General features: G+C 39.0%; 1 protein-coding gene across 2 annotated transcripts in view; it reads left to right on the top strand.

The window, feature by feature from the left end:
• The window catches only part of STN1 (STN1 subunit of CST complex), a 54,760-nt gene that overhangs the window by 15,696 nt on the left and 24,875 nt on the right, over window positions 1-14,189 (top strand). For both annotated transcript variants that reach the window (XM_075154987.1, XM_075154986.1), the window contains 5 exons: window positions 1,366-1,505; window positions 6,175-6,270; window positions 10,702-10,773; window positions 12,576-12,737; window positions 14,002-14,113. In XM_075154987.1, coding sequence (XP_075011088.1) covers window positions 1,373-1,505; window positions 6,175-6,270; window positions 10,702-10,773; window positions 12,576-12,737; window positions 14,002-14,113 — 575 coding nt within the window. In that variant the 5' untranslated portion in view covers window positions 1,366-1,372. The remainder of the gene's footprint in view (window positions 1-1,365; window positions 1,506-6,174; window positions 6,271-10,701; window positions 10,774-12,575; window positions 12,738-14,001; window positions 14,114-14,189) is intronic.

The raw sequence follows: 14,189 nt of genomic DNA, 5'->3' as shown, positions 1-14,189 counted from the left end.
TGTTTTTGAGTAGGCATTGCATGTGCAAATGGGATAGGTTGGGAAAAGTTGCCTGTAGCAGGAAGAGAGACATAAATCCAGGTGTAAACAAAACTATTTAGTTTGTTACTCAAAGATGAAGTGACTGGTGGAACTGACTAAATGAAATACTTTCAACATCTCACAAAACAAATGACCAGTCTAAGGAAGGTCAAAGTATCACTAACCTTTTGTTGTTTTTAAAAAAAATTAAAATTTGGAAATGAATATAATTGTCCTCTGCAGTTCTTTTCACAGTGTAGAGTAGATGTCAGCAATGCTCCAGCATGTTGTGTCACACACTCTTTTTCTGCCCCAAATTAAAGTTTAAGTGTGAAAACAGAAATCATGCAGAATCCAAGCTCTGTTTCTCAAAGAAGCAAAATGCTATCATGATATTCATGGTGTGTTGCCTCTACATCAGTAGCTAGAAGTGTCTCCTGCAGACTACAGGGATCATTGGCAACCTGTAGCAAGGAGCTGCTCCCTCTCAGGAGACTGTAGCTGCCAGATCTCAGCCCTATTACACACTATTCAAAATCAATCCACTTACCACCTTTGCCCTACAGCTGTAAGTGGCTGACACCCATTCAAGGGTGACCTGGAAAGCTTTATGGGAACAATTTCACTATCCATACAGGAGAAGCTAATAAAAAGTATATTCAGCTTCCAAATCTCTACAAGGATCCTTCCTGAACTGAGTGCTGTTTTTTTTCGACGTCAACTCTGTGATAAGCAGAGAATTGGCTCTGGTAATGGCAGAAGATAGCAGGCATTAAACAAGGAAATCTGAAGAGGTAAAAGGGGAAAGTAACTATTACAAAGTTACTGGAGACAGTATGCCAATAATAAAGAAGGGCCAGTTGCTTTTGTTTTATATAAAATAAGCCTTCCCCCTGCAACGGCAATAAAGCACAGGATGAACAACAAGAAGAATATCTTATGAAAGGGAAAGAGAATGATGGGGGGGGAAATAATCAAGTGTACAGAAAGTAATCAAATAGTATCCCACAATCCTGCTCTTTTAGGGAAGTGTTGCATTTGCTTCTCTGTTTATGGGTCCATAGAGGAGAAATCCCTGAAATTCTATTTCATTTGAAGGAGCTGGCCAAAATGCTGTTGCTGTCAAGTCTTAGTACTTTGAGTAAATAATCAGTATGGATATTTTGAGTATTTCATGTGGTGACACAATGGTAACATTGTATTAGGTAAGTTCCTGTGTTTCTTTATCAGCTCTGCTGTGTTATCGTGTGTAAAATCACAAGCTATTTTTTCATTCGCTTGGAACATAAGTGAACAGCGCTTTACCCATGTAGAAAATAATTACAAGTTCTTCCGCATTCGCAGGGGCTGAATGCAGTCTGAGTCCAAGAAGTATGAAGGAGAGACACCTTTTCTGCACTGGGGGATGGATCCTGTATTTTCTGCATTTGCAAGACTCTATATTAAAGATATAAAAGAAATGAGAGAATCTAAACAAGTGCCAGGTATGTACTTATATGTGCTGATTATGATGCACACAGAATTATAATTGATTTGTGTTGTGCTCTTTATCCAAGGATTGCAAAATGCTTCACGAACACCAGTAAAGTAATTTTGCATGCCCTTAAGCTAAGTGACGTCAGTATCTTTAACAGTTCTAAGAACAACAGGTTTTATGTGAAATATATCTGAAAAAATGTGTTCGTTCTAATGGCTTTTCTTCCTCTCATATATATAGATACAGAACCTCTTTTACATTAAGGTAGTGTCGTGTTTCCTCTGTGCTTGTTATATTCTGATAAAGTTAATTCTAAAAACGCTGGTCCTTTCTGGCTGTATGTGTTATACCTTTCCACTGTCTCTACAACATTTGAGAAGGATTTTATGCCTCTTCTCTTTGTTGCAAAATTTTGATAGTTGATGACATTGCTGGGTGTATGCGTTTTGCTTTTTCCTCTGGATAGTAATATATTATAAAACAGATACAGGTTTTGAAGTTTTGTCTGCTTAATTTCTAGATATGATAGATATATGACATTCTTCATACATTTGAACAGCCTTATGGTAAATTCTGGCATCTGTGCTGAATCTTATACCACACCTTTTATTTCCTAACCCTTGTTGGAAACTGTATGCTTTGCAGTCTGTTTCCTGCTGGTCTTCAGCCAATATCACCCACATGTGTACATTGTCTAAAGCAACATGGGTCTGACCTTGAATTTCTGTTTTCACTACAAAGACTTTAAATAGACTGCAGTATGTTTTCTGCTGTAGAAGCATTCATTACTCCAAACTGAAGCTTGACAAGGTGCAAGATTATCAGGGAGGAACACAAGGAACTTAGAATTAATGAGGAAAAGCAGTAAACCCTAAGCAGAGTGTGTGTTTGTGGTTTGGTTTTGATGTTTTGTTTGGGTGGTGTTTTGTGGTTTTTTTGTTGTTTTTGTCCCCCCCCCCCCCCCCCCCCCCCCCCCCCCCCCCCCCGAGACAAGGTACATCTGTTTGGCTCTTTGAATATGCTTTGCCTTGTAGGTTTTGTTATTCTTATTTATTTTTCTTTAACAGCAAGGGTTATTTTACCTCTTTAACAGCAGTGCTATTCTTGCAGAAATGAAGGATTGGTGGTTTTTTTGCTCTTCTCGCAACCATTTTTATGGATGTAGGGACTTCACAAACTTCAAAGCCCAGTATATATACCTTTTTGATATTTAACATGGTGGGAGACTTGTCTCAAATCCGTCGCAAGAATTAGGCTACAGTCTGTTGTAGATGTTTGTACTAGAATGAGTAGTACTTAGAGGCCTTTTTAAAGTGTGCAGTGTAGCAAATGCATCTGGTAAAAACTGTTGCTGCTTTAATTAGAGACATCTTAATTGTTTTCAAACAAAATACAAAACAATTCAATGTCAGCAGAATAGGATTATAGTTTGGATGTGGACATTAGTAGATGCACACGCATTAATAATAATTAAAATATATTCAGAAGACTTAAACTTACAAACATCAACAAACATTTCACAAGAGCAGGAACAGTCCTAGAAAGTACAATCCTGCTCTCTTTTTTTTCCACCTCTAAAATACCTGAATTTCCTTTCTCACTTCCCTTCCTGTTCTTTTACTTAAGTAGGTTGTCTTCTGCTTCAGGAACTCTTTCAGTTTTGTTATTACTCTTTTTTGTAAGATGATCCTAAGGAAGTGGTATCTGTCATGTCAAGATATCAGTCTTTAAAATTGGTTGCATGCGAGCTTTCTCCGCTTCCTGTGCATCTGGCATTTTGCACAGCTAAGCTACTTGCAATCCTGTATCATTTTCTAAACCAAACTTTAACGAATAAAATGAAGTTTCATAGAACAAACATCCTGAATTTTGTTCATTCTTCTGGTGCTGTGTACGTACCAAAAAACATTTTTCAGTGTATCTTACTTATTGGCAACAAACGATAGCATAACAGAAACACTAAAAAAAAATTTTGGGGGGAAGGAAGAAGGTAGGTGTTTGTTGTCAATGTTTCCTGCCTTTAATGGGTTTGTTAAGACCAGCTGAAGCTAAGTATATGATTGGCTATAAATCAGTCATTAAGTAATGGTAATTAAGAATGAATGAGTGCAAAACAAAGAGTTGTAACTAGGAGGAATGGAAAGAAACACAGATGTCAGGAAAAACATCCTTAGAATGACATCTGCTAAACTGTGGAGCAGCCTTCCCAGGAAAAAGGTGGGATGCCCTTCACTGGGATTGTTTATATCCTGACTGTACAGATTGCCAGGAATTTACTGTACGGAATGGTCTTGCATTGGCCCTGAGGAAATGGACTGAATGACCTAATAAGTTTTTTCTTTCCGTTTTTAAGCATTAGGATTTGATGCCACAATGACTAATCCCTTAAAACAACATAGAGGAAAGCAGTAAACCTGGCCAATTACTCTTCTGCTATAAATGGTGACAAGAAGGCTGGAAAACCTCCCAGATAAAAACAGCAATTGTGTTGTCTTAGGGGCCTTGAAATGAGCGTGGGTGTCAAACTCGGTTGTAACACATAATCACATCATGGAAATCAGCTTTTCTCAGAGTTATCATGCACCACTGCATTGTGACAGCTTATCAACAAGCGAGGGAAGCTACAAATAGCATAAAAGGAGGTAATAATAATTAAAACAATGGCAAACAGCTCAGTGCTCAGTAATGCTGGTAAAGACATGACCAGAACTTGCCCTAGAGAGTTCTGTATCTATAGCCCCCTATACCGCTGCTGTGGCTTCCTGTTGTGGTAACAGCATATTAACATATGTGTTATTTACTGGGCTACTAGGAGCTTGACTGAATGTGTTTGCACATAACTTCAAATGTTTAGTATATTTTTATTGCTACCAATATGAACATAATTTGAACAAGTAAGCTGGCGGGAGAAACAATTTACACCTTGAAGTAGTCAAGTTCAACAACTTTTGATAGTATAAATATTATTTCATTTTTCAAATGAATTCAGGTAGTTTCTCAGAGAGTAAGGGTGGAATTCTATATGAGTTTATGGGGATGGAGAGAACCATTTTTTTCTGGTCTCTGTCATTTGCCAAAACTCAGCTTACTAACTGGGAAATGAACATAATAACATGTTGCTTGTTTGCACAGTCAAGAGCTTGGAGTCTCTGCTCCCAGACCTTCTTTTACAGAGATCTTGTAAGGTTTAGTGAATAATTATATACACCGGGACTGTCTCTATTGGGGATTTCTATAGTAGTGTTTATTGGTGTCGTAGTAAATGGAATGAGAGAAAAGTGGGCAGACCTGTTAAATATTCTCTACGCCAGACCTGACCAGTGACTGCACGATTAGTATAGCCAGCTCTGAGATGACAGCAATAGATGTATCCTCAAAACATTGCAGGGGATTTTTATGAGCAAAACTTCTGTTTATGAGCTGCTTGGCTGATCACTTGTGATTTGTTCTGAAACTTTGGGGTTTTGTCTTTCTTACATGAAGAAAGTTAATTCCAGGCTCATTTAAGGCTGCCAGCCATGTAGGACAAGTTATTTTGGGATTTTGGTTTTGGTTTGTTTGTTTTTATACAGAACATTTTTCTGACTCCTTTGCTGCAGTGTTTCTCTTTCCCTTTGTAAGAATAAGACTTGCCACAGTGTATGGAGCCAAGTGTTCCCTTCTGAGTCCCTTGAGTTACCTAGTTTTTGGAAGACAGTTATTGAACATCCCAGATAGTATATTTCAGTAAAGCAGCAGTATTCGAAAGCTGAAGAAAACATATTGACTGAAAATTAGCCAGCCCAGGATATATTTGGAGCTTATTGCCTTATTATCCTCCTGCTAGTGGGTGGTGAAGCTTCAGTGTATAATGTTTACATCAGTGTTTGTTAACAACATTTGTCACTCTCTTGAAAGGCATTACAGCACATGGCAACCTCAGTGCTGTCGAAGTCCACTGGGCTCTTGCTGTTTCCTGGACGTGTTTTTACATGTTATTCTTACTCAAGTCATCTTTATAGATGCACAAAAATAGCTCTGAAGGGATGTTTTTAGAATGTGTTATTTCAGAAACTGAAGTTCAGGATGTTGTCCGTGATGACTGCGTAGTGTACTCCGCAATCTAAGAGGGTTGTTTCTATCCCCCCGCCCCTCATGGCTCCTGTTCTTTTAGAAATGAAAGGCAGAATTATGTTAGTTTTCCTTTTGGAGGCTCTGCCTTAATCAGGAACAGCTGCATTGTGAGAAGCCCAAGCTGCTTCCATTGTGTTCTATTATTTATTCTGAAGCCTGATGAAGATGTAAAAAACAAAAAGAAAAAAAGAAAAAAAAAAAAACCAAAAGAACAACAAAGAAAAAACAAACCAAAATGAAACAACAAAACAACAACTAAAAAAACCCTAATGCCTGCAGCAAACAAGCTGTTTTTCAGATCCAAATGTGCAAGAAAACAAGAGGTTAATAAAGTTCTGACTCTCTACAAAAGCAAGTTTTTGGTATCCTAAGTAGAGCTGATACTTCTTCCTTCCAGTGTTCCCAGTGCTCACTGATCCAGGGAATTTTTCACATAACTAGGTATTGTATAATTTAAGATATATTAAATATGTAAGAAAGTATGTTTTTAGTGACAAATGTGACTATGTAAGGTAGGATGTTGAAAGAAGTAGTTACACTTACCAAGAGTGTTCTGTGTCTAGGTATATTCTTTTATAACGGACATCCAGTAAGGCAGGTGGATGTTGTTGGGATAGTGGTTCAAACGAAAGAGCGAGATGCCTTTTATACTTATGGAGGTAAGAAAGTTTGTTTCTTTCTTCTTGCACTTATGAGCCTTCTAATCTTAATTACCATTAGAACTTAAAGGTTGCCTTATTTGATCATTGTCTGTTCTTGAAACAACTGTGCTCTTATCCTAACATAATGTATATCTGCAGCTCAGATTACTTAGCAAACTTAGGGAAGCTACTGGTTATTTCCACTTCTTGCTTTGCCACTGGACTCTACCATCTTCCTTTCATATATATATGCAGTTCCTTTGGTCAGATATAAACAGATTTAACAGTGCCTGCAAATGGGAAGTCACTTCTTCCTTTTTTGAACCTTAGAAATCCCTTCTGACTTTTTGTATGTTTTGTTCTATCTTGGAGCCAGCTTTTAATAGCAGTCAGGAGCTTGTTTATATTTAGATGCGTAAAAGTCTAAGCAGATCTAACTCAAGCATCATAGTACTGGTCCTTACCAACACCAGCTGGGAGTTGTCTCCTCCCCATTGCTTTTCCCAATATTCAGACTATTTTATTAACATGGAAACATCTGATTGTCATTTTGTTCAGCTGTCTTTTTCATCTGGAGAAAAAGCAGAGTGGAGTAGTGGTGATGTGGCAAGTTTCAAAAGGTGGGGGAGGTCATCTCACAGTGGGAAGGGGGAGCCAAATGCAGAGGTCCTATCAAAGCACTTGAAGGACTCATGTCCAGTGACTTCCTCTGCCATGGGTTTCCACCTGATGGAGGTAAGTCACAGAGCACCTCTTATCCAATTCCCTCACTTAGAAAATTGAGTCAGCAGCAATTCCCTGACTTACAGGAGTATTGTGAAGATACAGTTGACAACTTTAGCAGGTCCCAGCTTCCACAACACCTGTAGTTGCATCATACTGCTGCAGAGTAGCATTAACTGGTAGTGCATATAGCATGCCCTTCACTGGGTGCGGCTGCTTACGAGTTGACTCTATGCTCTATAGAAATATCCCTGCAAGTTTCTTAGAGTGAATATTTTCTAGATTTTTTTTTTTAAGTTTAATTTCTGGGTGTTTGTTATTACCCTGCCATTATGCTAAGTTGACAGTAGATATTTTGAAGCACAAGTTTCTCTGGCACTTTAAGTAGCACAGGCTAAACAAGCACCTAAATTAAGAGACGGAGATGTAATTGATGATGTAATGAAGTGTTGAAACATAAATTGAACGTCAATTCTTTTATTGCACTAGTATGCAAATGCAGTTATCACTTCATGAGAACAGAGGAAGACAGAACAAAATGACCAAGGCAAAACCAATTCTATGGGCAAGGATTTCCCACGCTGCTCTCAGCATTAGTTTGGATGTAAACTTGTTGGAAATGTTTGATTGGGGCAGAAAATGGAGGAATAGAAATAAAAAGAAACTGCAGAGTAGTGGAATTAAGGCCTTAGTGTTAGATCAGCCGACCTTTAAGTACAGCTCTCAGTGAGCCTGGCTTCCTGTTGTCCTTTTACATCCAACTCCACTCTTTGTTCCAGCAGTTCCTGGTTTGAGCTTCCAGGCTACCTGCCAGGGTGCCCCTCCCCAGCCTGCCCTCCCTTTCAGGCAGGCTGACTCTGCCAGCGTAAAATTGTAACTTCTTAGACAGTTTCCTGCTTGTAACTTCTTGCATCTCTCAGTTCAACAGGCTCTGGTTGGTGAGTCACAGAGCAGGCGTTGCATCAGTTGGAGTGCCACACACTGCTCAGTACTTGCTCACTTTCCGTCTGCTTAAAAGTGACTTACAAAGCAATTCCGCCTTTGTACTTTTTCTCTGATAGAGAACTGAAATGTCTTTGTGTCACTGCCACTCGTCACTGCGCCCCCCCCCCCTCGTTTCCTGTCTGTCTACTTCAGAATATACACCACTCATTTTAAGAGAATCTTAGGTCCTCTCTGTGATGAAAACCATACAGCCAGAACTGGTGACAAAGTAATTGTAAAAGAGTGAATTGACTCTTTTCTGGCTTAAAAAAAGAAAAAAAACAAACAAAACTATATGCTGTGTAAAACCTGATTTTGACATTTTGATTTGATTTTTTTATTGCTATTATTATGATCAATTATGAGAAGATATCTAATTAAAGTGTAGCTTTGAACAAGCTCATATTTTAGCTAATGCACCTTTCTGACCTCTTTTTTTTTCCATTCCTTTTTAACAAACACAAACATCACATCTCGTTTTCCTTACACTCCAGAACTGTTTTGAAAGGCTGAAAGGCACTTGCCTTAAAAACAGATGAAAAAAATCTCACCAGGATCTCTGTATGCTCATGCAGGCCTTACAAGAACCATACTCTTTTTGTTACAAAGAAATAAAAATAAACATAATTATCTCATTTACCAGATAGCTTTGAGAGTGCTACCCCTCAAAAAGTTAATGTAAGAGTCAAAAAAACCCAAACAAACAAAACAGAAAAACCCAAAAAACAAACCCACAAAAAAACAAACAAAAGTTTAAACCCAAGGAGATGAGGAAGGGCGGCACAGGGAGCACAGGAAGTTTTCAAGAGCTTGTAGACCCCTTGAGTGCATTTAAAATAGGGTAACATCCTCCTGTCTCATTAGAATATAATTGCAAGAGTTTTCATTCATCTGTGCTTCAGGAGTTATTTGTCTTTTTGCTCAAAGCTTTTATTTGTGAACTGGGAAAACTTTGTTTCAGAGCCTTGCTCTGCTACCAGATTCCCTGTGTGGTCAAGAACAGGTCAGTCTCTCCAGGACTCCATTTTCAGCTGTTACATTGATGAGGAGGAGTCTTGCCTGCTCAGTCTTGTTTGGTTTTTTCCTAAGCCCTTCTTAGGAAGAGTATCTGTCGCAGTTGGTGCAACAGCCAGTTGCAAGCTGGAACATCTAGAAGCTGCAGTAATGTAATAGTGAAATGTCATCTGCCCTGTTTCTTATTGCTGTTGCTGGCTTGCATGAATGACTTGGCACGGTATATGGGGGCTCTGACTCCTACTAAAATAGTTGCTTTTTGTCTGTACCAAGGAGAGGAAGTCCTACCAGCTAGATCATTATCTATGCTCTGGTACAAAATTAAAGCTGCTGAAATAGCTGCAGACACAGCAGCTCAAAAGGGGGATAGCAATGAGATGAGCATACTTTTGTGATGGAATTTGGAATTGCCTGCATCTTATAAATGCTGTATGTTTGTATTAGGAATGTGCAGCTAAGCCACTGGGAAACAGGAAGGCAAGACAATGATTTTAAATTGGACCCCCCCCCCCCAAAAAGGGAGATTGTTTCAAAACACGTGAGACAATGCAAAGGCATTTTGCTTTGATGTTGTGGTTCCCAGAGGAAACAACTGCAGGTACCAATCCGTACCTTCCTGGTAAACATTGCTGTTACTTTCGTAATCATGGATCTGGTTTAAGGAGCCGAAGAAAATTGTAGATTCCAATTTGTGAAGAGTGGAAGCTCAATCTTGGAGATGGCTACATTCACGGAGCGAGCAAAGTGCTTGGAGCGTTAGCTGGACTGGAAATGCGATACTTTCTGTGGTTTGACAGATGTTTAGTGCCTTTTAATTTAAAGAGTGTTTGTTGGACATGCCATCTATGCAGTCTCTTGATCTGTAGAACAATTGATTCTTCTGATAGTTTTTTAGTTTTCTTTGGGTTTTGTCTTTTTCTGCTGTCCTTGACAATGCAGTGCCTGGGGCAGAAATCGCAAAACTTATTTTGATTAGGTACTAGCAAAACAGGAAAAGCTAGACAGCTCCCGTGCTTAGGAGAAGGTGTTAAGCTTTTTCAGCAACGGAAGTGGCTTGCATGCCACCAGTACGTATACTTTAAGTTGGGAATTCCTGGCCTGGAGCAGAACCACAACCATGTGCTGTCCTCTGTCCTTCCTGGCTAGAGGAGCTGCCTTTCTGTTCTCTGGAACATCTTCTTGTACGGGAGAGCCAGCAGACTTTGTGCACTATATTAGCGTGGAAACCAATGCAGCTGGAGGCTGCAGCACTCCTAGGCTATTCACATGACTGTACCCCCCAATGTTGAAGTGCTGTTTTCTCACTGTTACAGTAATGCTTCTGTGTTTTGTGCCTGGTTTCCTATTTTAATTTGTCTGGCTTCAGCTTTCAACACTGATTCTTCTTCTGATCTTGTCAATGAGATTAAAACCCTTTAGTATCCAATATATGTACTGAAGCCTCATAATTTAAATTAGTGCTTGAACTTGTTTTGAAAATATACCTGTTACTTTGCTGACTATGCACATAAGCATGATATCTGGTGCTGAGCTACTTCCACAACTGAAACGACTGTGGAGATTATTTCAGAGGTATAAGTAGGGGTTGAGCACCCACTTTCCCTTTCAGACTGGTTGGCACTAGATATCCTTGGCAGTCATCTCCCTACATATCTATGTATCTTCACTTCTTGGAACACCACTACCTGCTTTCTTACTCTGTAATTCTTGCTTTTTTTTTTTTTACAGTGGATGATAGTACTGGAGTTATAAATTGTGTCTGCTGGAAAAATCCCATGGTAGCAGAAACATCCTTATCAGGTAATTTATCAAATAAATAATTCCTCTTTTGACTGTACATTTTTGCTCATGTCTCTCTTACATAATTTAGTAAATGAGCAAACTTGCAGAAGAGCAAATTCAACTCTTTTTTTTTTTAAAAAAAAAAAAAATCACATCCTACAGCCTGGGCCATTTTGGGAGTTTCGTATTACTTTTTGTGTTGTGTCCAATGGTGATGCCAATAAAACTACTACATTATGACCTGTCATGCCTTTTCCTTATCTGAGTAATACGGTATTTCAGTTCTATGCTGTGACATTGTTCAGAGAATCCTCCTCTTATGGTTCTTTTTGTGATTTCATCTAGTGAGGAACTAGGTTGGAAATCTGCCACATGCCGCAACTTCTGTTTCCAAAGTCCATTGACCAGCAACCTGGTCTACGTTCCCCACCCAGTGGTTTCAAAATTCATCTTCTCTTCATTGTTTGCAGTCATATTCTCCTCCTGCTCATGCATATACTGTCAGCGATGAACGCGAGAGTAGCTTAAAACACAGTGGGAGGATGCCAGCAGTCTCTTAACATTTGGGAAAGTTCTAAATGTGCAGAAATTGTGCATTTGAAATGAATCTATTATTGCACTCGGTAACAGAACTCCTCACTAGTGTCTGGCTTTCTCTTTTTTTTTTTTTTTCCCTTCTCCTCCCACTGTTTCTCATAGATCAAAGTATGGAATACTTTCTACTTTGGACCTTCCTGAAAGCTCATGTAGTAGATTGACAACCCTGATATGGAGCTGATCAGATCCTACTGAAATAAATGTTACTAGTGTCATCTGCCAGTGTTAGGGTTACATATGCACAGAATGGGGAAAGGAAAGCTTGATGTCAAAGTTAAAAACTCTGATGTCTGTGGAACAAGCCCATGTATACAGACAGATAATTCATACTTACTTTAACAATGATATGACAAGTGGCATAAACAATCCCATCTGGAACTTGGAATCTAGAAGACAGCTCTCACTTTTAGAGAGGTGATGTTGTGGCACAGCTTTCCAAAAAAAATAATGGGGACCCACAATAAAATCAGGTTTTTATGAGGAACTTAAATTCACTAAACGAATTGCATAAAATACTGCTTGAAATAGAATGAGGATCCAGAATGCTTGTTTCATCCTCGTGTTCTTATTTTACACGGACATCAGTAGTGTTGAATGGACACTATGTTACTAATGGAAATTAATTCATTTGTACCTGCTAAAGAAAACAGCTCCTAGGGGGCACAGGAAACTTTCTTCCAGCCTTTTGTAATTGTGAACAGGTATACTTGGATCATTAATCAGATTTTAAGTTATGAAGAATTTATTCTCCTGCAAAGGTGTGTTACATAAATGTGAAGTTCTGTCAAGTTTTATTCACCTCAGTGTAGACATCAAATTGCATCACACTAATACTTTGGCCCCACCTCAGATGACTCATTCTTCTCTTATGTAAAAGGTTCAGCTGACCTTTCTTTTCTCCTCTCATCCATCTTAGCATGACAAAATCAAAAAATTACAAAACCCATTTCAAATTAATGTTTCAATTTTGCAACCCATCTATGACATTTTCATTGGTAAATCAGTATCTCCTTCCTTTTACACTTCCCCAGGTGAACTACTTAAATATAATACTGTAAACTAACTTTGTCACCCAGAAGTTTTACTACCCAGGACACATGGTGCCTGGGATCTTATCCCTTTTTTAGTAATATGACTCCTGTGATGCTTAGGTGTTTGGATGAATGCAAAAGGACAGTCCTCTTGGCCTTAATGCCTGATGTCCTTTCCCCCACTTTTTACAGGTCGTCCAAGCACACCCAGCAGTCTTGCTGTGCTTGAACAGATGAAGAAACTCCAAGAAATGGTGGGCCAGAAAACCAGGCTGGAGATCGGGGATATTGTCAGGGTTAGAGGTCACATGCGAACCTACAGGCAACAAAGAGAAATTCAGGCTTCATGTTTTTGTGAGTGTAACGGATCTGTGATATGTAACTTAATTGTCTGAATTTGTGAGAAGGTCTAAGCTGTATGTAATTAATTGAATAATTCCAGTTTATTTTCTGGCATCTCATTTTTCTAAACAGACTTTCATCTGTGTGTCTTTATTTCAATTTTAGCCATGTAACGTTAGAAGACTTAATGTCTTAATGTGTGGGATTAGATTGCCTGTAAATGAGGCATTCCTGGAAAATCTGTAAAAGATGACTAGCATGCATACAAGAATGCTATGCAGATACTGTGGTTGGATATCTGTGAGAGTGACTTGCTCTTCAGTTTTCTTTGTGTTGAAGTAGACCAGCCAAAGCCCATGGGAAGGGAGTTGGTGACCTTTTTATGTCACACTTCATCAGGAGCATCAGCTGCTTTGGAGAAACAGTTGCTGTTTGTCGCAGCCTGTATAATCCATTCCATGGGCAGACAACAGCATATGGGCATATTGTACCACTGAAGCCCGGGTTCTCCTAAACTCTCTGGCTCTGCAGAATGACTGAGAAGTGTTCTTCGTCTTCAGTCACTCAGGCACAGGCCTGCAGGTGCTGCTCCTGTATGTGACAGGTCTTTGGGCAGCAGGGTTCTGCAGTCCATTGCTTACACCCTAGGAGCTTCCAATTATATAACTACTTCTCAGTTTCTGTGCTATTGTGTAAGAGTTGATTTTCCCCAGTTAAATCTTTCAGAGACAATACTGAAATGATTCCTTTGGTGGGGGGAAGCCCGTCTTTTAAAAACCCTGTGTAGCTCAGATAAAAAGTCTGTAGATTTTTCAGCTCTACCTAAAATCTGAGAGGGTATTCAACCCTCCTTTCCAGACAAAAGATTTATGAATATATAACCCATTCAAGGGCTTGTAATAATACCATTGATTCATTAAAGGAGAGCCACGCAATTCAAACAGCCTCTAAATTGCTTTCACTTTGGCCCAAATAAAGCTCCTTACTATGTGTTAACTTCATCTAATGGATAAAGACTGCTGAAAGGTAAAATAGAGATCATAAATTCTGGTTAATAAGTTGTTAGACAAAAGCATAATCTGCAATGCACCACAACAGGTTATTTACCTCCTTGTAAACTGTAAAAGCAGGAGTGGCCTTTGTGGTTTTGTTTTTATAAAACAAAATTTGCCAATTTAATACTGGCATGTGAAGCTCTGTTGTGCCTCAGGTATACTTGCTTAAAAATTGGTATGGCAGTTCTGGCCAAGTATGTATGTTCTTTTTGCTGCTCCAGATAAAGTGGATGATCCTGTGTGTGATGTTCAGATTTCAAGAATGCTGGAGCTCCCCTGTCTCTATAGAGAAGTTTATGATAAACCTTTCCAAGACCCTGAGGAGGGACAGAGGTAAATGCAGTATCCAGACTGGTCTTGGGGCAAAGTGTGGTATTTTATTATTGTTTATTTGTTTTTGTAATAACTG

The sequence above is a fragment of the Calonectris borealis genome, chromosome 7, assembly GCF_964195595.1.
Source record: "Calonectris borealis chromosome 7, bCalBor7.hap1.2, whole genome shotgun sequence".
NCBI lineage: Eukaryota > Metazoa > Chordata > Aves > Procellariiformes > Procellariidae > Calonectris > Calonectris borealis.
The sequence above is the reverse complement of the archived record's forward strand: the minus strand, read 5'-3'. Positions and strand labels throughout refer to the sequence as shown.